Raw genomic sequence first — 21,635 nt, 5'->3', positions numbered from 1 at the left:
TCTTGAACGTGTCGTGCACTTGTGGTAATCAGTCGAGCGTCACGTTGCAGCGCGCCCTTCGTCCGTCGTCTACGATCCAGCGAGCGAGCGTGCTCTCGATGGTGCTCGACGGCACGCACGAGGCCTGTCCTGCCTGCCACTCGGACGCGCGCAGCTTCCTCAGCTTCAAACGCTCGCGATATTTCAGCTCGGATCTGCCCCAATCGTTTTTGCACGCCCAGCGTCGGCCGCACTCGATGTCGCACATGACGTGCGCTGTGGTATAGAGGTTCTCTCAGCCTTGCTTGGAGGCCCAGAGCTCAGCGCCGCCCGAAGGCTGTCGCCGGTGCGAAGATAGCAGCAAGTGATGGAGTGCGGCCGCAGTGATATCCCAACTCTGCGGACTGCAAACGTGTCTTGAAGTGGATCGAGCGGCCACGTCACTCGGGCCCAAAATTTGTGTGTAACGTCGGTTGTGTGCGTTTTGTGTACCCAGTCGTTTTTCGGCTTCCGCCCCTTCCTCTCGCTCCGTCACAAAGTGAAAGTGGATCGGAAGGACCAAGTGCAGGACCATGAGCGACGAGCACGCGCCCGACTGGATGCAGGAGCAGGCGGCCGAGTACCAGGACCTGGTGGGCAGCTTCGTCGAGTCCGTGGTGGACTCGGACACGGACGAGATGATCGAGTACCAGCTCATCTGGGAGGGCGGCGACCTGGGCGTGGCGCTCACGACGCTCGAAGGCGGCGACGGCGGCGTGGCCGTGAGCCGCGTCACGGGCAAAGGCTTCCCCTTCGGCATCAAGAACGTCGGCCCTGGCGACCTGCTGCTGTCCATCAACATGAAGGACACAACCAAGATCACGCTGGACGACGTCGTGGCCTACCTGCAGGTGTGCGACCTGCCGGCCACGCTGCGCTTCAAGAAGCTCTCGCCCGTCACGGACACGGCGCCTGCCCCAATGCCCAAGAAGAGCACGTACGTCATCACCAGCGGCAACGCACAGGGCCCGACGAGTCCCATGGGCTCCGCGGCCCCTCCGTCGTACCCTCGCGGCTCTACCAAGTACGCGCCGCCTCCTCCGTCGGATCGGGCCTCGATGCCAGTGCACAAGACGCCGTCCGACTTCCCCGAACCGCCGGCGCCGCCGCAGCGTCAGAGCGCCAAGGTGCCCACCTCCAAGAAGCTCGTGGAGTCGCCGCCCAAGCCGGCGCCCAAGTCCGTACCCAAGCCGGAGCCGGTGGCATTTGAAGACGAGCCGGTGTACGAAGAGCACCACACGGCTGCCAAGCCGCAGTCGCCCCGCAAACACGAGCCGCAGCCGGTGGCACCTGCGCCGAGCTCCCCGCACAAATCCAAGGGTCACAAGCAGCCGAAAGCCGCGTCGCCGCGTCAGTCGGTCGCCCCGGAGGAGAAGCTGCGAGAACTGGACGGATTGGTGCTCACGTCGGGCGTCAATGACCTGGGCTTCGAGGACTCGGAGGACGAGTCGGTGCGTGCGTCGCGCGAGTCGCGTGACTCCTGGCGGGACGAGAGCTTCGACGTCGACGCTAACGACGACGACGACGACTGGAAGATCGACGAGGAAGAGAAGGAAGATGTCATCCTTGGGGACAAGAAGGACAAGCGCAGCAAGGCCAAGGACCAGTTCCAGCGTGAGAAGAGCGGCTCGACGGTGGCCATGCTCGGACACTTCTCCGTTGAAACGAAGGGGGATGGCGTCCCGATCCTCCCGGACGCTGAAGAAGCTACGGGCATTGCGGCAATCGATAACGTGAGCGACTTCTCCCCTGAAGGACATCAAGCAGCGCCGCCTCGGGAAAGCGGAGGCGTGCGTCCATCCGACATGTCGTCAGCGGCTCCTAGTTCGATGGTATCTTCGCTGAATTCCTCCATGAACAACACGATGAACACCAATGCGCCTCGGCAATCCGTGCGCGTGACGACGGACAGCACGGCTCCGCTCATGAAGAGCCACCCGATCGGCACGTTGCACGAAATGTGTGCGAAAGGTAACCTGCGTGGCGTGGTGCAGCACTTGCGTGTGGATGGCCCCGAGGCTTTGCTGAACCGGGAGCCCAACCACGGCCAGACGGGCTTGCACCTTGCGGTGAAAAGCGGCAAGGTGCCGCTGGTGAAGGTGATCCTGGAGCAGTACAAGCCGGTTGAGGACATCATCAACGTGGAGGACGACAAGGGCAACACGGCGCTGCACTTTGCCGCCACGAAGACTCCAGCCATGGTGCACTTACTGCTGGAGAGCGGCGCCAGCGCCAACGTGAAGAACAGCCGCAAGTTCACACCGCTGATCATTTCGGTGATCACGTCCAAGGACGACAGCGTCATCATCCCTCGCATGCTCCTCAAGTTCGGCGCTAATCCGAACGACATGCACGACAGCCAGACGGTCATTCACACCGCCATCAGCACTGGGCGATTGAACATTGCTGGCGCGCTGGTGCGGGCTGGCGCCAAGATGGACGTGGAGGACGCAGAGGGTAAGAGCGTGTTCGAAAAGCTGCCCCGCAAGGACCTGCGCTTCCTGATCTCGCACATTTACTTCCCGCCCACGTACATCACGCGGAAGGAGCGCTCCGAGTGCATGCTGTGCCGTCAGAAATTCAAGTTCGGCCACCGCGAGCACAACTGCACGCACTGTGGCCGCCTCTGCTGCGCAGAGTGCTCGGCACTGCACGTCGAGATGGTCAAGTTCCCGTTGGGCTTCCCCGGTCGTACTCGTCGTGGCGCGGCGAATCACGACCAGAAGCGCGTGTGCAAGACGTGCTACAACGTGTTCAAGGAGCGCAACGAGGAGCCGGAGAGGAGCGACATGTCCAAGTTCATCAACCGTGTCATCAACATCGAATGGGACGAGGTGAACCCGGACAAGCTGGAGAAGGAGCAGGAGGCAGGCCGTCGCGGCGAAAAGTAAGGTGTTAGAAAGTTGTAGATCGCAGCATGCCGAGGAAGTGGTAGATAGACGACGAGGGCCCGCCGTACCAAATGAAAACAAAGTCATCTTTGCGTTGCTTTTGCTGTGTTGCCTCGTGAATTGGCGGCTTACCACGACGGTGTTGATACAGATACTGGTACATGGGGTCAACACTACTGGTTGAATGACTCTACAGCTTGGCATCGTGGTGCGAAGCATTTGCAACCCTCCATTGTGCACTGCCAAGCGCAAACCTGTACAATGGCCTACGGGGCCAGTGCTCCGAACACCGTCGGCGCTCTCAACTCGCCGTTGTTTGACAAGCACTGTGATCAACTGAGGTCTCGATGAGCTCATCGACCTTTTCTACACGACGAGCTTTGTTGAGCTCGTGATGGAGCAACTTTCATTCACGGCAACACCGAAAAGCATCAACAAGCTGCTGTGCATTTTAAAGCGTGCAAACTGCTCATTTTAAAGCGTGCTAAAAAATGCGTCGCGGCTCTGCAAATTATTCCGAAATTGAGTCAGTTGGATCCTGCGAACATTAGTAATAGGCTGCGACGGCGCTCTCATTGGCAGAAATTTACGTAAACCGGCGGGGATTGGCCGAAAAGCGCGCGTGTTGAGTCGATACAGTTGACGGTCGAGTCCATCGCAGCAGCAGCACCGGCATGCTTGGCGCCAAGCCAAGGTTTCCTTGCCATCGTCGTCGTCGCGACCACCACTGCTCCGACTGTCACAGTTACCTTTACTGCCGCGAATGATTTTGCTGTTTCGCGTTGAGGCGGAAAGAGTTCGGTGTGAACGCTTGGCTTGGCGACTTGCGACGAAGAATAAGTTCATCAAGCTTTTTTCCCGGGAGCCGGTGTCGCAGTGGCGCCGACCCATCCTGGTCATGTCAATCATGTACAAATGAAGAAATTGCCGCCGCTAACGTGACGATGCAGTGCGGTGGTAAAGATCGCCGCGGTGCAGCAGCTTGAGCGGCATAGAGAGGAAGCCGAGCCGAGCCAAAGCTGGCGCGAGTGGCAAGCGCGGCGTCGTGCGCGGAAAAGCCGGTCTCCGTTACACGACCCGCGATTGGCTGCATGTCCAAATGCCGTGCTGCGATTGGTCAAAAGCCGCTGAATTCGGCTGACCCCCTCGGTCTGGAAGTCAGTTCTGGTTTTGCGGAGACGACCAAGCGAAGGGAGACGCACTCGCCCTCTTCACTCGCCGACCGAACGTAAGTGCGGATGCAGGAGCTGTGCTGGTAGATGAAGACGCTAATTGCTGTGTTGTTGCTGCTTGGTGCCGCAGTCACTAGGACTTTCAGCCACCTGCTGCATAGAACAAGCGTCTTTACGCGTCCGACGTTGCATTACCTCGTTCTCCCAGCCCCAAGCCATGGCGCCCAACACCAACAGCGCAGACGTGTGTGTGGAGGACGCGCGCAACAGCCTCTCGCTCGACAGCTACGACGTCGGCGCCATCATGAGTCCGCGCGCGAGCGGCAAGCACAACCCGGAGGACGTCGTCATCTTCTTCGACTGGGGTAAGCGGCCGGTCTTCCCACTCTATTCCTAGACTCTAGCACCAGAGTCTCACCCTGCTTTGACCTGCTATTCTGCAATAGACGACACGCTCATGGCGTCGTCGGCGATCGCCAAGCTCGGGCTTTGCCCCAAGTACATTAACGAGGAGCCCGAGATCCCTGACGACGTGCAGGCCGAGCTCAAGGAGCTGGAGGAGTCGGTCGTGCAGCTGCTGGAGACGGCGCTCTCCTATGGCCGCGTGGTCATCGTCACAGCCGCCGAGACCGGCTGGGTCGAGCTGTCGGCGTCGCTGTTCATGCCGCGTCTCGTGCCATTTTTCAACGGGCGGATCAAAGTCGTTTCTGCTCGCTCCACATACGAGTATCTGTACCCGGACTGCCCGCGTCGGTGGAAGGTGGAGGCCTTCAACAACGAGGTCTTTCCGGTGTGGGAGTCGTATGGCGAGGAGAACTCGTGCGGCATCCCGCGGCATGTCATCTCGCTTGGCGACGGACCCACGGAGCGCGAGGCGCTGATCAACGTGAAGATGCAGGCCATGGACGCGTGTCACGGCAAGTCCATGAAGTTCATCGCGTACCCGAAGATCAGCGAGCTGCAGTTGGAGGTGGAGCTTATCCTGGCCAACATGGAGCATCTGTGCACCCACGAGGGAGACCTCGACCTGCAAATCACGTGGGAAATGCTCAATGGCGGCGCATAATCTCTCGGAGCGTGCAGTTGAAGGGAGCGGTTGCAGCGTTGTTTCTCACTCGCCAGGACTTTGCCGCTGGACGTATCGTGTGCAGGGTGCTCGCTGCTTGGACAATGTGGATAGATGTAAAGTATGACCACGGGCCCAATTACGTGTTTGGGAGGGCCCGACGTTGAACAAGTGCCAAGAAAACCGGACCACTACAAGAGACTCCCGCGAGCTGCAACGCCAACTGGAGAAGGACCGCACGCCTCCTCCTCTTCCTACCATTACTATCACTACTACGTACGTACATATGCCAAAAAATAACTTATAGATAAAAAACTTGTACTTTGTTGTCAAGATGTCTTGTGATCCAGCTTCCTTTTGCGTCTTTGATCTACTCGTGGTGCAGCTAGTCAGCGTAGAAGCCAAAGACCACGCATGTAGCCCAGATGTGTTGCTGCAGCAGGCACAAAAGAGCATGTCAGCCATTCCCTCCTGAACCACTGACAAGTCCAGACGTACACTGTTAAACACCGCCGAGGCGTGATTGTCGTGGTCGTTGTCCCACAGACAGCGGGAGGTGATGCGGACGTCTTGCAGCCGCTGCTGGCCGATGAAAGTCTGCACGACGACTTTGTATCGCGGGAAAAAACACTCGGCGTGGATGCGAGCTTTGACGGTGTCGGCGATGGCGGTGCTCCATCCCTTGCAGTCGCTCTCGTCAAACTCCTTGCCCTCCAACTCCTTGGCCATGCACTCGGAGATGATGTTGCACACCTTTTTGCGACGGAAGCTAGCGACACAGGCATCAGGGTGAATAAAGTACAGCTTACAAGTGCAGCACGAGCCTCGTACCGCTCGTCCTCGGTGGGCGCCATGACGTACGTGGGCATGACCACCTTGATCACCTGGCTGGCTCGCCCGGGCGTTGCCTCCGTGTCCGCCATCCTGGTGTCTGCTGCTATTGTCTTGCTGTCTACTAGGTTTACAGTCCAAAGATCTGCGTCTGCGACTCCTCAAGCTAATGATCCGCGACGGGTCCACCAGCGAGATTCTGCGTCTGTAGCGCAGATGGAGACTGGGCTACAAGCAGGCATTGTCGCCAACGCGGATCGATTTTACTACCGACTTCACCGGCGACGATGTCGATGGAAAGGCACGCAAAGAAGGACAAGGCAACTTGAGCAAGCGGCTGCTTCCTAGGCTACTACGAAACTGGAGAGAAGTTTTCGGTGGTCGATGTAGATCGTGCCTTACATGAACCGGAAGTTGAGTACGATATTACGAGCTAGCTTAGCATCGGCAGCGCTTCTGGGCAGACGGTGGAGCGCAATGACTAGCCGGCTCTAGGCTCTATCTCCACCGCGTCCAATGCTGCATCCAGCGGCGGCTCTCTGTGTCTGCGGGTGCCGACGGTGTCCAGCGCATCTGCAGTGGACCCAATTGAGAGCGGTGAAGTGTTCGCTGGCACGGGTGATGCTACTTCTAGTGTGTTGAGTAGTGTCGAAAGGGTTCTGTGTTGGTGGCGCCTTCATCTTGCCTTGGCGGAACCCTCTCCCCCCCCCCCCCCCCCCCCCCCCCCGTGGACTACACGCACCACGATAATATCCCAAGCCGATAGCACATTGCACGGCACCCACTCGCATTGACGGCACGGCGACCTATGCGAAGTGACGACTGTTATAATACGAGGTGTAGGCAAGCCCGCACCATACGTCGTTTGAAGATCCTTTGCTTGATTGATGTACACCACGTTAATATAACCTCGGTCCTGGACCGGTCCCAGTATGAGACGTGTGCGGTCCATTTCCTCCATTCTTTACCACCAGGAATCGCAGCATAACGAAGCCAAGTACAGCCGCAGGGCTCATTGCCCAAGTAGAAATCGAGACCACAGAGAAGCAATCGGAGAAGAAGAAACATGGGCGGCAAGGCCAAGTTCAAAAAGCACACGGCGGCGGACCTCGAGCGTCGTCAGAAGCAGGTGAACAAGGGCGGAGGTAAGACTGGCGCCACCACGCGCGCCTCCGCCAAGCTCAACTTCACGTGCGACATCTGCATGGTACGTCGACAGTAGCAAATGACAGGCAGCAGCAGTTGAGAGCAGTTGAGGCTGACTCTTGCGTGTGGTATTGCAACAGAGCGCGTCCCCCGACATCAAGAGCTACGAGCAGCACTACGTGAGCAAGCACCCCAAGGCTACCTTCGACCGTGACGGCATGGTCGCCAAGGCCGAGGCGCTGCGTGACGCGCAGCAGGACCACACGGTGAATGGCTCGCACCACAAGAAGAAATAAGGCAATGGCTGGATGGATCACGGGGGTGGACGACCTCTCTTGTCTTTCCTTCTATAACGTGTTGAGCTCCCACGCCCGCGCTTCAGCAGTCTGGAGGCCTTACAGTTGAAGCGTCAATGCAGCTGACAGGTTGCTGAAGAGCAGGCGGGGGCTTCTCCGCAGCGGAGATCGAGCGGTGATTCTGCCGCTACGCCAGAACCCGAGCCCATCTTGTATTTAGTTGTAATATCTAGCTAGCATTTCCATCAGCAGCGCTCGTCGCAGCACTAGTCTCGCAGAAAAAGCATCAGGAGAGCACCACACTTCTTGAACACGTCCTCTTGATCTTCCGTCGTCTTCCTTCCACCAGTTTAACGCCGGCATTTCAACACTGGAAACCGTCAATTCTTGTCCTCTTTTTACTGTCAAAACGGCTGGAGCACGTAATTACCTCTCTTTCCGCCAATGGAATCGCGTGAATCCGCGCTCGCCCCTCCGCCGCACGCTTGCCCAGAGTGTTAACGCCCCCTTCGAGCCACTAGAACTCCCCAGGATGCTGTCTGCTACGAGCCGCTTCGCCGCCCGCGCGCTGCACACGACGTCCCGCGTGGCCGCCGCCGCCGACCAGGCCGCCGTCACGGCGACCAAGGTGACACTGAACCTGACCACGCCCTACCAGGCCTTCTACAAGGACGCCGAGGTGGACCTCGTGCAGATCCCCGGCGTCATCGGCGAGTACGGCGTCACGGCCGGCCACACACCCGTGCTGGCGCAGCTGAAGCCCGGCGTCATCAAGGTGCACGTGGAGCGCGAGAAGGACGTGCAGAGCTTCTTCACGGCCGGCGGCTTCGCGCTTACGCACGCCAACTCGGTCACGGACATCGCTTGCGCCGAGCTCGTCAAGGTTGAGGACATCGACCCGGAGGCGGCCCAGGCTGGGCTCACCAAGTACCAGGCGCAGCTGGCCTCGGCCCCGGAAGGGTCGGAGGACAAGCTCAACGCCCAGATCGGCGTGGACACGCACGCGGCCATGGTGGCGGCTGTTGTCAGCAACTAGACGACGACGTCGCAAGATGAGCTACCCCCACGCAGCAATTAATTACCAGTCAAGTCCGTCGCCGTGTTGTGAGGCGCGTTCGCTTGAGTCTGTTGCGTGTGTTGTGCTTACTGCTTCGGTTGGTCGCTTTGCTGGAGACTTGGATACTTCAGGACGACAGGTGGACAGCTACGGGTGGAAGCTGAACAGGGATTTTAGCAACACAGCGACTGCTGTAGAGCGGGGATCTACGCAACACGAACACGCAAGTAATTGAACAAGCTACTGCCTGGCTAGATGTGCTGTCCTTGGTGTTCATTTCCATGTTAATCAGCTTGCAGGTGCTGGGACTGCTGACATGAATCAGAGCAAGAGCTGGTCCTCGGGTACGCCGCTAACAGGACGAGATTGCAGCTCGTCCTGCAAAACGCTGAGCCTGCAGCTCTTTGACCATATGGTTCGACTTCTCTTCTCTTCGAATCGCTTCAAAAACGTCCAGTCATTGTGTTGAACTCTTCCGGTTTACAATGTACCATTATAGGCGAGGGTGGCCTTACGCGCCTTCGCTCTCCCACCGCGTGTCCAGTTGGCCACCTACTTGGAACGTGACCTCGAACGCCAACCTGTCAATGACCTGCATCGGTCCGAGTTCAATCTCTTCAACGTACAGCCTTCAGTTGGAACTTTTCTTGTCCTTCTTGCCGACGCTCACCTCGACAAAGGCCTCGAGCCTAAGCGCCCTGGTGGTTGCCCTGCAGCTGCAAAATGCGCGCCGTCAATTGCAGCGTCTCACTGACATCCGAACCGGTCTTGGGCAGCGTCTTGAGCAGCAGCATGCTGAGCGTGGCTCAACACACGTACGTGACGTTTCCGAAGGCCTGAACATCTTGAGTGCCGTTTGTGGCTGCTAGAGGAAGGCGTCGTGCCGCGCGTAAGCACGAAGAGCGTCTAGACCAGGTCGTTGACAGGCGAGCTGCTCGCAGCGCACCCGTTCTCGAACGTGGGCAGCATCTCGTGCTCACAACTGCCCAGCTTGAAGGCGGTGGTGTTGAGCAGTTTGTCGTGCCGTGGACTGCAATACGTCTTAAGGCTTATAGATGGGCGACGCGCTTGAGTTGCCACAGCTCCATGGCCGCCTTGTAGCGCCGATCGCGTCGTAGGTGAATCGTCGTCCGCCACATGGCTCCGATAACATAGCGGCGGGGGTCACGACGATGAGATACTGTGAGATTGTACATAGCCGCTGCATGGATTGCCTCGCCGCAAGTTTACCACGCACAAGACTACAGTGTCTCTCACATCAAAAGAAAAAAACAGATGAGCGCCGCTGTGGTCAACAATCGGCAGACACCTCTCCGTCGGACCGTGCTGTGATGCTCGCCTCACTCTCCAATTTCCTGGCGAGAACCCACATCGGCTGGAAATAAGCGGCCAGGGCGTGAGCGCACTGGACGACAGTGCTGCTGTCTATCTTCACGGTGCTGTCGCGTGGAGCCATCTTTTGCTGGTAGTGAGCAGCAGTCTTGACGCGCGGCGTGGAAGGAACGCTGCTCGCTGCGCAGTCAAGTTAGTGGGCTATGTACAGTGTACGTGCTGGAAAGCGACGTCGCAATGACGGCGTACATGGGAATCTGTACGAAATGGAGCGGGGCCGTTTGGCCATCGACGGCGGCGAACGACCACCGCGCTCGGAAGTACTTGAGCCGTGGGGCGTGCATCCGCACGGTGATGGAGAGCAGCGGTGTCGCCTGGACGCCACCTTGCGTCGTGGAAAGCTGAAGGTGGTCGATCCGGGGGCGTGGCCTCTCCTCGTTCTGCGGCACGTGGACGATTCCCCATTCGCCGTCGTTGTCGTCGTCGGAGTCGTTCGAGTCGGTGTAACAATCGGCGGAGTTGTGCCGCAGGTTGGGGGCGACGGCGGTAGTCAACTTGTTCGACAGGAGCTGTCGCGGGCGCGTGTTGAGTGTGCTGAGTTCATGGTTAGTTGAGAATTGGGTGTTGGTGTTGGTGGTAGTCCAGAGTGTGGACAGCACCTCTGTTGCCGCCGCCTCCGCCCACCATGTTTAGCTCGCTACCAAGCCCCTGCCGAGCAACCCGCCAGCCGCACTACCTCCCGTAGGCTGCGTCAACAAGTTGTCATGCTACATGGACTACGAGACGGACAGCGCCTAGCAGGCAAAGTGCAACGACTGCTGGGCACGCCGCGCACAACAAGTCTGAATTGCGTGCCGTTCCGCCACTAAGCTACATTCACGTTCATCAACACGCCCCCACCGTCGCTGTCCGCGCCCACACCCGCGCAGACGTGATGTCCAAGAATCGCCGCCATCGCTGTCCGCGCCCCACACCGCCGCTGTTCATTTCCAGCAAGTGTGGGGGCGCGGACATGTAGAAACTGCAGAACTTGAAGGTTTCTCCGGTCGCTTCGCACGGCGCTTCTACTTCGGTGTGTCGGCGCCATCAATATCCACCGCGCTCCTGCATTCGCTGCACACTACCAGCAGAGTGTATGGGCCAGGGCACGAGCGCGGTCAAGACTCATCAGTGTCAACAAAATGCTTGCATGTAGCGAGGCGTCTAGTTAACAATCCATATATCACCGTAATGGATCTCATTCCCGTCGCTCGAGGTGTCCATGGCGTGCTGCGTATCAAACCTCGATCTTCTGTGCCGAGTTTGCGCACCCGGCTGGTCTTTCAATGATCATTTGCCCCACTGGGCCTTCAATTCGACTCAAGCAACAATGCACTCCTCCAAAAACACTCTGTCATCTCGGTGTCGAACTTCTTCATCACATTGCGGTTCACGGCACCACAGCGTGTCCAGTTGGCCACGATCTCGGCGACTGTGGCCTTCAACGGCAAGTTGTCCATGGCCTGCGTCGGTCCGAGACCAATCTCGTACGTCGTATGCGCCTCCGCAGCGCTGCCCAGCTTGACCGTCTCTTGTCCTTCTTCCCATCGTCCACCATAACAAACTCGCCAAAGGCCTTGAGCTCGCCCTGGTAGTTGCCTTGCAGCTGCAAAATGAGCACCGTCAATTGCAGCCACTCTTCGTCCAGTCTCTCTCAGCGTCTTGAGCAGCATCGTTTCAGCCAGCGTGAGCATGCCGCGGATATACCGCCATGTGCCACCTGCTGGAGCATCATGCTGAACGCAGCGCAGCACACGTACTTGATGCTGCCGAAGGCCTTGGACATTTTGAGCTGCGCCTGCTGCTACTTGAGGAAAGCGCCATGTCGCGCGCGCAGGCCACGCAGAGCGACTAGATCAGGTCCTCGCCAGCCGAGCTGCTTACGGCGCACCCGTTCTTGAACGTGGGCAGCATGTCGTGCTCGCAGCCGGCCGGTTCATCGTGTTGAGCAGTGTGTCGTCCATAGTCTGCTTGAGATGGATGCAGCGGCAGATGAGTGGGGTGCACCCGTTCGAGCACCGTATACGCCTCCACCCATGGAGTCGGCAGTGAACTCTGCATCAGTTTTCCTGCCGTTTTCTTTTCCCAGTCTTGAGCCCTCAAGCCAGGTCAACTCCCGTCCTAGCCGCAACTATTCGCTGCAGAGTGTCCTCCCAAGTAACGCACTTACATTTCTCCATTTTGGTCGTCGGGTGCTCTCGCGCCAACTCGAAGTGCAGCTCCAGCAGCAGTTCCAATTGTGGGACCACCAGAAGGTCAAAATCCTCGTCAGACGTGTCACCTACAGCGGGCAGCAGCGACGGATCCGGCATCGAGTTCGTGTGGCCGCGCGCGGACTTGAACGGCTCGGCGTCGATGGCCTCAACCTTGACGAGCTTGCCGGTCTCCATCGAGTGCGTGCGGATGGCCTCATGCATCTCCTGACGGTCTCTGCCGGCCTTGACGCAGGATGTTCTCCGTGGCCTTGAGCAGCAGCTAGACCTTGATGTCCGCCTTGACCCACACCTGCAGACCGTCCGACACGTTGGTGATCAGGTTCAGGATGGCGTCAGGGGGGGGGGGGGGGGGGAGGCCTTGGGCAGCACCGTGCGCCTGTACAAAACAACGAACATTGTGAGCAAACGCCGTGCTAACCGACGAAGCCAATCGAAGAGACTTGCCGGTTGGCTGAGTCATCCAGCGTGCGCTTGACCTGACCTTCTTGAAGCTCATTTCCTCACCCTCAGCTCGTTCAGCTTCTTGATCTGCGTGTGCCATTTAACAGCAAGGTGGTCAGCCGAACGCGTGCACATGTGAGCCATGTGTGGGCCATGACACTGCGGCGGAACTTCTCCATCTCGGCAGTGTCGAGCATGCAGGATATGGTCTGAGGATGCCGTCGTCGTAGCTTTATTCCTTAAAATGCAATCGAGTACATAATCCGCAAGATTGGTCGAGCGCGGTGATTGGCTGAATAAGATACTATTGCCACTCACGCTTCTCCATACCGGAGGTCATCCTCCTTTCAAGCCATTTTATTGTACAGCACCCCGTCTATCTAGCAAACCTACAAACCTATGGTGGCAATAGCCAATAAACGCTGTCAACGCAAGGTTGAACTTTTCCAAGTCCCTCTCATTCCCGAGCTCGCCGCGCCGAGCACAGCTAGCAAAACAGCCTCCGCTTCTCGTCCGCCATGGTGAAGATCGTCCCCGGCAGCGACGGCACGCCGCTCAACCTGCTCGAGTTCGAGGAGTTCGCGCGCGAGTACCTGCCCAAGAACGCTTTCGACTACTACGCGTCTGGCGCGGACGACATGGTGACGCTGCACGAGAACCGCGCGGCCTTCCAGCGGCTGGTGCTGCACCCGCGCGTGCTGCGGGACGTGTCCAACATGGACGTGAGCACAACGCTGCTGGGCCAGCGCGTGAGCTCCCCCGTGTGCGTGGCGCCCTCGGCCATGCACCGCATGGCGCACCCGGACGGGGAGCTCGCCAGCACCAGCGCCGCGGCCAAGGCGGACACGTGCTACATCCTCAGTACCATCTCCACTACGAGTCTGGAGGATGTGGCGGTGGCTAATACCAAGGCCAATCCTAACGCTCTGCGTTGGTATCAGCTCTACGTGTTCAAGGACAGAGGTGAGGAAGTGTCTGGAGGGTGGGGAGAGGAAGTACTGTACTGAGGTGGCGTTTTGTTGATAGAGCTCACGCGCGGACTCGTCAAGCGAGCGGAGAAGGCTGGTTACAAGGCCATTGTGCTGACGGTGGACACGCCCATGCTGGGCCACCGCGAGCCGGACGTGCGCAACAAGTTCAGTCTGCCCAACCACCTCACGATGGCCAACTTTGCCGCTGTGGGAGGCGAGCACGAGCACGGCGTCAACAGTCTCAAGGACTCGGGGCTAGCGCACTATGTGAGCGAGCTCTTCGACCTGACGCTCAACTGGAACGACGTCAAGTGGCTCAAGAGCATCACCGAGCTGCCAGTGGTCGTCAAGGGCGTGCTCAGCCCCGAGGACGCCAAGATCGCAGTGGACATGGGCTGCGAAGGCGTCCTGGTGTCCAACCACGGTGCGCGACAGCTGGACGGCGTGTCGGCTACCATTGACGCGCTCCCTGCTATCGTTAAGGCGGTGGATGGACGAGCTGAGGTGTACCTCGATGGCGGCGTTCGTCGCGGCACGGACGTGTTCAAGGCTCTGGCGCTCGGTGCGCGTGCGGTGTTCCTCGGCCGCCCCGTGCTCTACGGTCTGGCTCACAGCGTACGTCGAAGGCTGTTCTGTTTGGACCATGACTTGCCTTCTAACACTGCTTTGAACAGGGCGAGGCTGGTGTGGCGAGTGTCCTTCGCATCCTGAACGAGGAACTGAAGCACGCCATGCTCTTCTCCGGCACAGCGAAGCTTGCCGACATTGGGTACGTGGAGGGTCATTTTATCTGTTGGCAGCGGCCTGAGACGTCTGCATCGGGCTAATCCGTGATTGCCCTTCTCGTTGTGATTCGCAGCCCTGCTTACGTTCGTCGTGGCGTTCCCCCGCTCCCTTCATCGCTGTAAAAAGACTTTGTATGAGCTGCCCCTCACCGGCGCAACTCTGTTCTGTGGACTTGAAATTCACCCTGGGCTGTTCTACCGAAGCGAATGTTCGGCCGATACATGTAGTTCACGGCGTAATAGCAACACGTTTGATCTTTCAATGTTTGCCGAGGCAGATGCTTGAATCGTGTTCAAGCTGAGGGGCTCACACACACACATCGATGATCCCTACTCGGAAGCCGGGAGGTCTGGGAAGCAGCGGTAACAACACACTGATACCAGTCCGCTCCTTGTTTACTTCACAGCAGTGACGGAAGTCCACGGCGAACGTACGCAGGGCTACAAGGAAGATGTCGGTCGATCTTGTGAGCGTTTAGTTGGTTATCCAAGTAGTAAACACAAGCACGCACCCGATATCAGCGAGCGAGGTAGTGCCGGAGAAGAGCATGGCGTGCTTCAGCTCGTCGTTGAGGATGCGGAGGACGCTAGCGACCCCCGCTTCACCCTGTTGGAGCAGATAGCGTCAGGGATACTATCGACTGAGCACGTGTCACGGATAAGCTTACACTGTGCGCAAGTCCGAACAGGACGGGTCGACCCACGAAGACGGCGCGAGCCCCAAGCGCTAGAGCCTAATGCAACCATCAACAAGACAAACCACCAAGTCAGCACTGCCATGTGCTCTCAAATGACCGGAGAGCCTGCTTCACCTTGAAAACGTCGGTGCCACGACGGACACCTCCGTCCATATACACCTCGGCGCGACCACCAACCGCCTCGACAATCGCCGGCAGTGCGTCGATCGTTGCCGCCACTCCATCCAGCTGCCGAGCGCCGTGGTTGGACACCAGGACAGCAGCACAGCCACTTTCGACTGCAATCACCGCATCTTCCGGCGTGAGAATGCCCTTCGCTACAATAGGGAGCTCCGTGACGCTCTTGAGCCAGCGAACGTCCTTCCAGCTCAACGTCTGGTCATACAGGACGCTCACGTAGTCCGCGTAGTCGGTCGAGTCGGCATTCTGGGGAGCGAAGTTGGCCATGGAGAGGTGGCTGGGCACACTGAAGTGGTTGCGCACATCAGCTTCGCGATTCCCCAGCACCGGAGCGTCCACCGTGAGCACAATGGCCTTATAGCCAGCCTTCTCCGCCCGACGCACGAGTTCGACCGTGATTTCTAGCAACAACGAGCAACAAACTCAGGCAAATCCACGTAGGACACGCGCCAGCCCAGTCTCACTTACGGCGGTCTTTGAAGACATAGAGCTGGAACCACCTCACTGCATGCGCATTGGTCTCACTGCTGGCCGCCGCCACATCCTCGAGACTCGTGGTGGACATGGTGCTGAGCACGAAGCACGTGTCGGCTTTGGCTGCGGCGCTGCTGCTGGCGATCTCTCCATCCGGATGAGCCATGCGGTGCGTCGATGAAGGCGCTACACACACTGGAGATCTGATGCGATGTCCCAAGAGCTTCGTGCTGGTGTCCATGCTGGAAACGTCGCGGAGGACTCGAGGGTGCAGCACCAGCCGCTTGAAGGCCTCGCGGTTCTCCTTCAACGTCTCCATCGAGTCGGAGCCGGACGCGAAGTAGTCGAGCGTGGACTTGGGCAGATACTCCCTCGCATACTCCTCGAACTCCAGCACGTTGAGCGGCGTGGCAGGGACGATCTTCACCATGAGCGATGTGCGGCGTATTCCACTGATTTGCTGATGGCCTATAGTTCAAGCAGGGATCAGTGATGAGCGTTAGCGTGGTCTCACATCACCTTGGGCTTCAACTTGGACCTGCAATCCTAAACAAACGTTCATATTAACAGCATGGGGCATCCTAACCTGGACGACTCGAGTCCTTCTCCGTTTGGGGAGCTTGACCTTCTTCTTGCCCTTCTTGCCGACGCTCACCTCGACAAAGGCCTCGAGCCTTAGCGCCCTGGTGGTTGCCCTGCAGCTGCAAAATGCGCGCCGTCAATTGCAGCGTCTCACTGACATCCGAACCGGTCTTGGGCAGCGTCTTGAGCAGCATCATGCTGAGCGTGGCTCAACACACGTACGTGACGTTTCCGAAGGCCTGAACATCTTGAGTGCCGTTTGTGGCTGCTAGAGGAAGGCACCGTGCTGCGCGTAGGTCACAAAGAGCGTCTAGATCAGGTCGTTGACAGGCGAGCTGCTCGCAGCGCACCCGTGCTCGAACGTGGGCAGCATCTCGTGCTCACAGCTGCCCTGCTTGAAGGCTGTGGTGTTGAGCAGTTTGTCGTGCCGTGGGCTGCAATGCGTCTTAAGGCTTATAGATGGGCGACGCGCTTGAGTTGCCACAGCTCCATGACCGCCTTGTAGCGCCGATCGCGTCGTAGGTGAATCGTCGTCCGCCACATGGCTCCGATAACATAGCGGCGGGGGATCACGACGATGAGAAGACACATAGTAATACGAGTGGTTGGCTGAAGCATGATCCTGCTTATGACCTCGGACTTGCAATCCTAAACAAACTTTCGGCGTCATATTCATGTTAACAGCATGGGATTCCTTACAAGGACGTGTCCTACTGCGTGGGTGGTGTCGGCTGCGACTCCGATGCGTCCGCTTGTGTGGGAGGGGCGTCCTCCTCCTGCTTGCCCTCCGACACTGGTGCTGGGGGAAAGGTGGTCGTGGTAGACGTCGCCGTCGTGGTCTTCGTCGTTGTCTGGTCTTCACTGGTCTTCGCAACCTTCTGAACAGAGGAGCCGCTTTCCACAGCGCCACTCAGCGGCCGCTTCGTCAGGGCACTCGCTGCTGGTGCAGTGGGGGCCGTCGCGACGGAAGGAGCCGCGTCTCCGGCAGCCGCAAAGCGCGCGAGACGCTGACTGCGGCGGAGAGATTCAGGAGGAGCACTCTCGCCTGCAAGCGACAAATGCGGCGGGTGGGACGCGCCCGGAGACGGCGGCGATGGCACAGGCAGCGAGATACCCGGCTTGCCGAACACAAGACCGCTCGGTCCGCCCGATCCAAACGCGCCAAAGCCTCCCGTGCCGGCACCAAGCTTGAACTGTCCACTGCTCTCCGAGGTCTTTGCCTCAGTCTCACTTGCTGCAGCAGGCTTGGCTTCAGCAGGAGCAGCAGGAGGAGGGGCGGGGGCCTTTGTCGGAGTGAAGCGCGCTGCGCCTCCCACCTGCTTCTTGATAGACCGCAGCGCAAACAGACGCAGCTTCTCCTCGGCCGTCATTCCGGCAGACTCACCGCCAGCGGCACCATCCATCGTCTCCTTCTGCGGTGCAGCGACCACAGGTGCAGGCGGTGCAGGTGCAGGTACAGCCGCAGGAGACGCTTGGGCAGGAGCTAGCACCGCAGGCTTCGCTACAGATACGATTGTTGACGGTGCAGCGTTAGTCGTTGATGAAATGGCATCAGTTGAAGCTGTCGCCGTTGTCACCGTCGAAGCTACCGTGCCGGTCGAAGAGATCAGAGGAAGCGGCGGTGCAACAGGAGCGACTGGGGCAACACTGAAAGCAGCAGAGACCGGCTTCGTCGGAACAGGCTTCGCTTCAGATACGACAGCGCTCGGCTGCTGAACCACCGCCTCGGTCTTCACAACCGGCTTCGGTGACGAAGACAGCGGTGCTGGGGCCGCGGCGGGCTTAGTCGGCGGAGTGGCTGTCATGACAGGAGGCGCATTCGGAGGCGACGCAGGCGGGGAAAGCACAGGCGTCTTCTCTTGTGCCGCTGTGGTTGAAGGGGCAGTCGCAGTCGCCGCGTGGTCCTTCAGATCGCTATTCTCCTTCTTCAGGCTCTTCAGACCCGACATCAGCCGCGCGTTAAAGTCCTTCAACTGCGTACTCTTCTTTGTCTCGAGCTCCAACTGGGCCTTCAAGGTCTGACGTTCCTTGTCCCACGACGCCGTTGCGCCACTCGCTGCTGCAGCGTTGTCCTGCTTGGCGGATTCGGCAGCAGCCAGCTTTGTTTCCAGCGTGGCCTTTTCAGCCGCCACAGCACTGATTTGCGCTTCGACAGCGCTGAGCTTCGTCTCCAGCGTGGTAATCGTACTGGCGCGGTCTTCCGCTTCCTTGTTCTTTTCGGCAAGCTGCTTGGTAAGAGACTCAGCCTTGTTCTTCCAGTTCTTCGCGAAGCCCTTGATGCGCTCGTACTGTTTGCCCCAGTTCTCGACCTTCTTCTTCTCCTCTTCCAGCTCCTTGCCTCCGCTTGAACGCAAAGTCTCGAGCTCCGCCTTCAAGGCGCTTTGCTCTGTCTTCAGCCCTGTAAGCTCCTTCGTGAGTGCCTCCTTCTCAGCAATGACCTTGTCGTGCTCGGCCGGGTCGACCTGTTGGTACTTCTCAACCAGCTGATCAACACGCTGCTTCCAGCGCTTGTTGGCTTCGTTGAGCGTTTCTACTTCCTGCTTCAAAGACGCCAGCTGCGTCTTTAGGGATGCCTCCGCGTTCTGCAGGGGCACCAGCTTGGCTTCGAGGCTGCGCACCTTCGCCTCTTCTTCTTTAAGCTTCGCCAAGCTCTTCTGGTTCTCGTCGCGCAGCGTTGCATTGCTCTCGCGCAGCAGACTCAGCTGCTCCAACTGAGCGACCCGCTTCGCTTCGTCAGCCGAAGTCGTTGTAGTTTGTAGACCAGAGGCAGTTGCCGACTCAGACAGAGCCTTAATCTCGCCACGGAGACGCTCAATAGCAGACTCCAAGCTGAAGATCTGGGCGCGGCCACGCTGCACTTCCTGCTGTGATAGTTCCAGCTTGGATTCGGCAATTTCGCTCTCCCGTCGCAGGTACGCGACCACGCTTCGGAGGTCGTCGACCTCTTTTTCATGCGTTTTGGATGCGGCAGCCCCTTCGCCCGCTTCCTGATTCGAACCAGGCGACTGGGTGCTCACCACCTTCAGCATATCTTGCTCGTGGGCACGGCGCACTTGGGTTGCCGCGCGTTCAAGCTGGGAGTGCAGCAACTTGTTCTGCTCAACGAGTGAATTCTTGGCCTCCACAGCTTCCTCAAGACGCTTCTGCAGCGTTTCCAACTGACGTTGCGACTCGTTCTCGACAGCCTGAACCTTCGTGTTCAATATTTGAATGTCCGATTCGCGCTCACGAACAGTCTTGCGGACTTCCTCTATCTCCCGGCGAGACGTAGACGACTTGGCGACCTCTGCTGCGTGAAGCTGCAACTCGCGCTCGTAGTTCTCCTGAGTCGTCTCCAGTTCACGCTTCATCTTCGCCATCTCCTCGCGCACACTGTTCATCTGCTGCACCGCGCTGTCGGCTTGAAGCTGGAGCATCTTCTGTTTCTCTGTAGCTTCGAGAATGGACCGCTTGTGCGCCTGCTCTGCTCGGTCAATCTCTTCCCGCAAAGTGCTGTTCTCAGTGATGTGCTCCTTCAGCTCAGCGCGAGCCTTCGCTAGCTCGTCGCTCAAGCGGTCACGAGTCTTTTCAAGCGTCTCAACCTTCTCGGCCTCACTTTGCTTCCACTTTTCACTGGCGCCAGACAACTCGGCCAGACTCTTCTCGCTCGCTTCGGCCAGAGCCTTGTACTTCGTCACGCTTTCGGTCAATGTCTTTCTCGAAACAAGCGATGCCTGCACTTCACGCTGAGCGTCACGGAGTTGAACCTCCAATGCTGCAACTCGCTCGGCAGATGCCGCACTTGCCCCCTTTCTGAGCTGCTCACGCATATGCGTGGTCTCCTTCTCCAGCAACGCTGACTTGCTCTCCAGAGCTGTCTTCTGTTCTTCAAGGCGCGCCAGCTGCTCCTTCAGTTGACCTTGCGCTTCCTTGAGTTTTGCCAGATCTGTCAATGCTGTCTGCTTCTCTCTTTCTACAGCCAAAACTTGCGCTCCCGAAGTCGCCTCCTTTGCGTCGAACTTCTCGTGGGCACTTTGCAGCTTCATCTCGAGGGCTGTTACCTTCTTTGTCAGCGTCTCCACCTCCCGCCGGTCGCGCTCCTCGCGGCCACTTTCCATGCGACGCGTCGATTCCATAAGCTTGAGCAGGTTTGTGTTGTCAAGCCGCAGGGTCGTCAGTTCCTGCTGTATCTTCTCCTCATTCTTGCGGAGGAAATCTGCCTCGCGAACAGCCGAGTCCTTTTCGACAGTGAGGCTCTGGACACGAGAAGATGCCGTCTCTAGCTTTGCCTCAGTATTCGCCAGCATTTGCTGGTGCTGCAGAATAAGCGAGCTGAGCTGGTCCGCCTTGGAACGCAGACGCACCAGCTCGTTCTCGGCGTTGGCGCATCGCTCCTCCGATGCTTCGTAGCGCTCCTTATTGCACGTAGCTTCCACCTGCGCTTGCATCTGCGCTAATCTAGACTCCGAGCTTTTAGCTCGCTCTTGGTCCAAAGATTCCTGCAACATCTTCAAGTTGGCCTGCTTCTCCTTCTTGTAATCCTCGAACTCCAGCTGCACTTCACGGAGCTTCCTGCTCTCAATGATGTCAAGCGAACTGCGGCGGTTGTGTGGCCTCTCCACCGATGCAGAACTCTCTGCAGCTCCAGTGCTGCTAACTGTGGCACCACCTTCCAGGAATTTAGTGTCAGACTGGGCTAGCAACACACGGTACATGTCTCGCTGTTTGACAATGGCTGTGATCATCTCGCGCTCCTGCTCTCGCTCAGAGCGCAGCTCCTGGATCTCCTTGCCAGCCATGGACAAACGCTTCTTAATCGCATTGGAGGCGCCAATCTGGTCTAGCTCATCATCCGAGTCACCAGTGATAATCAAATGAGCTGACGAATTTGTCGAACCAGCATCACTGATGCCACTGCTCATCTTGTCGCCAGTCGGTTTGTTCATTTCCGTGAGCTCGCGGATCACAGTCAGCAGTTGCTGGTTACGCACCTGCAGCTCTTCCACATCTTTGAATACCACCAAGTTCTCGGATCCAAGGTCGCTCGACGCAAAGTGGCCCGCCTGTTGGTATTTATCCTGGGAACGGAACAGCAGGTGTTGAACTTGGCGCGACAAGTCATCCACGCTCTGAGCAAGCGACTCGCACTTCTTTTCGAAGACAGTCTTCTCCTTCCAGGCGTGCTGCTCGTTGCTCTTGCTCTTCGCCAATTCCTGCATGCAGTGATCCAACCGCTCGCTTAGCTGCGTGTGGCTCGCCACGGTGCGCTCGTGATCCAACCGCAAGCCCATAAGGACCGGCGCCTTCTCCTGCACCTCCTTGACAATGCGGTCCATGTACATCTGCAGTTTATCCTTTTCGTTGCGCTCTGCTTGCAGGGTTTCTTCAAGCTCGACAATGTGGTCGTACATTTGCTTGGGGGTCAGACCATGCGCTGCCAAGTGCGCCTCGCCCGCAGCTG

The 21,635-nt window shown here is 58.4% G+C and overlaps 9 protein-coding genes across 9 annotated transcripts; 5 read left to right on the top strand and 4 right to left on the bottom strand.

Moving 5' to 3' along the window:
* Positions 1-551: 551 nt before the first annotated feature.
* On the top strand, positions 552-2,909 carry KRP23_12618 (Rabankyrin-5; the record flags this gene model as incomplete). The annotated part of the gene is made up of 1 exon (XM_067883257.1): positions 552-2,909. The coding sequence occupies one exon, from the start codon at positions 552-554 to the stop codon at positions 2,907-2,909; it is 2,358 nt and encodes a 785-aa protein (XP_067739526.1).
* A 1,389-nt stretch (positions 2,910-4,298) lies between these two features.
* On the top strand, positions 4,299-5,147 carry KRP23_12617 (uncharacterized protein; the record flags this gene model as incomplete). Its single annotated transcript, XM_067883256.1, has 2 exons — positions 4,299-4,446; positions 4,528-5,147. The coding sequence occupies 2 exons, from the start codon at positions 4,299-4,301 to the stop codon at positions 5,145-5,147; spliced, it is 768 nt and encodes a 255-aa protein (XP_067739525.1).
* Positions 5,148-5,532: 385 nt separating this feature from the next.
* KRP23_12616 (Dynein light chain Tctex-type 5) lies at positions 5,533-6,070 on the bottom strand (the record flags this gene model as incomplete). Its single annotated transcript, XM_067883255.1, has 3 exons — positions 5,533-5,580; positions 5,646-5,916; positions 5,979-6,070. The coding sequence occupies 3 exons, from the start codon at positions 6,068-6,070 to the stop codon at positions 5,533-5,535; spliced, it is 411 nt and encodes a 136-aa protein (XP_067739524.1).
* Positions 6,071-7,044: 974 nt separating this feature from the next.
* Positions 7,045-7,420, top strand: KRP23_12615 (Protein METHYLENE BLUE SENSITIVITY 2; the record flags this gene model as incomplete). The annotated part of the gene is made up of 2 exons (XM_067883254.1): positions 7,045-7,185; positions 7,265-7,420. 2 exons carry the CDS (start codon positions 7,045-7,047, stop codon positions 7,418-7,420), a joined length of 297 nt encoding a protein of 98 aa, XP_067739523.1.
* Positions 7,421-7,952: 532 nt separating this feature from the next.
* On the top strand, positions 7,953-8,456 carry KRP23_12614 (ATP synthase subunit delta', mitochondrial; the record flags this gene model as incomplete). Its single annotated transcript, XM_067883253.1, has 1 exon — positions 7,953-8,456. The coding sequence occupies one exon, from the start codon at positions 7,953-7,955 to the stop codon at positions 8,454-8,456; it is 504 nt and encodes a 167-aa protein (XP_067739522.1).
* A 2,702-nt stretch (positions 8,457-11,158) lies between these two features.
* On the bottom strand, positions 11,159-11,634 carry KRP23_12613 (uncharacterized protein; the record flags this gene model as incomplete). Its single annotated transcript, XM_067883252.1, has 2 exons — positions 11,159-11,454; positions 11,556-11,634. The coding sequence occupies 2 exons, from the start codon at positions 11,632-11,634 to the stop codon at positions 11,159-11,161; spliced, it is 375 nt and encodes a 124-aa protein (XP_067739521.1).
* A 65-nt stretch (positions 11,635-11,699) lies between these two features.
* On the bottom strand, positions 11,700-12,265 carry KRP23_12612 (uncharacterized protein; the record flags this gene model as incomplete). The annotated part of the gene is made up of 2 exons (XM_067883251.1): positions 11,700-11,938; positions 12,019-12,265. 2 exons carry the CDS (start codon positions 12,263-12,265, stop codon positions 11,700-11,702), a joined length of 486 nt encoding a protein of 161 aa, XP_067739520.1.
* A 758-nt stretch (positions 12,266-13,023) lies between these two features.
* KRP23_12611 (Hydroxyacid oxidase 1) lies at positions 13,024-14,384 on the top strand (the record flags this gene model as incomplete). Its single annotated transcript, XM_067883250.1, has 4 exons — positions 13,024-13,468; positions 13,532-14,091; positions 14,151-14,245; positions 14,336-14,384. The coding sequence occupies 4 exons, from the start codon at positions 13,024-13,026 to the stop codon at positions 14,382-14,384; spliced, it is 1,149 nt and encodes a 382-aa protein (XP_067739519.1).
* A 278-nt stretch (positions 14,385-14,662) lies between these two features.
* Positions 14,663-16,392, bottom strand: KRP23_12610 (Peroxisomal (S)-2-hydroxy-acid oxidase GLO1; the record flags this gene model as incomplete). Its single annotated transcript, XM_067883248.1, has 6 exons — positions 14,663-14,702; positions 14,774-14,868; positions 14,930-14,995; positions 15,074-15,540; positions 15,608-16,081; positions 16,269-16,392. 6 exons carry the CDS (start codon positions 16,390-16,392, stop codon positions 14,663-14,665), a joined length of 1,266 nt encoding a protein of 421 aa, XP_067739518.1.
* Positions 16,393-21,635: the final 5,243 nt, after the last annotated feature.

This window comes from Phytophthora ramorum, assembly GCF_020800215.1.
Source record: "Phytophthora ramorum isolate Pr-102 chromosome Unknown Phyram_PR-102_s0015, whole genome shotgun sequence".
Lineage (NCBI taxonomy): Eukaryota > Oomycota > Peronosporomycetes > Peronosporales > Peronosporaceae > Phytophthora > Phytophthora ramorum.
Note: the sequence above shows the minus strand (reverse complement) of the source record. Positions and strands in the feature narration are given on the sequence as shown.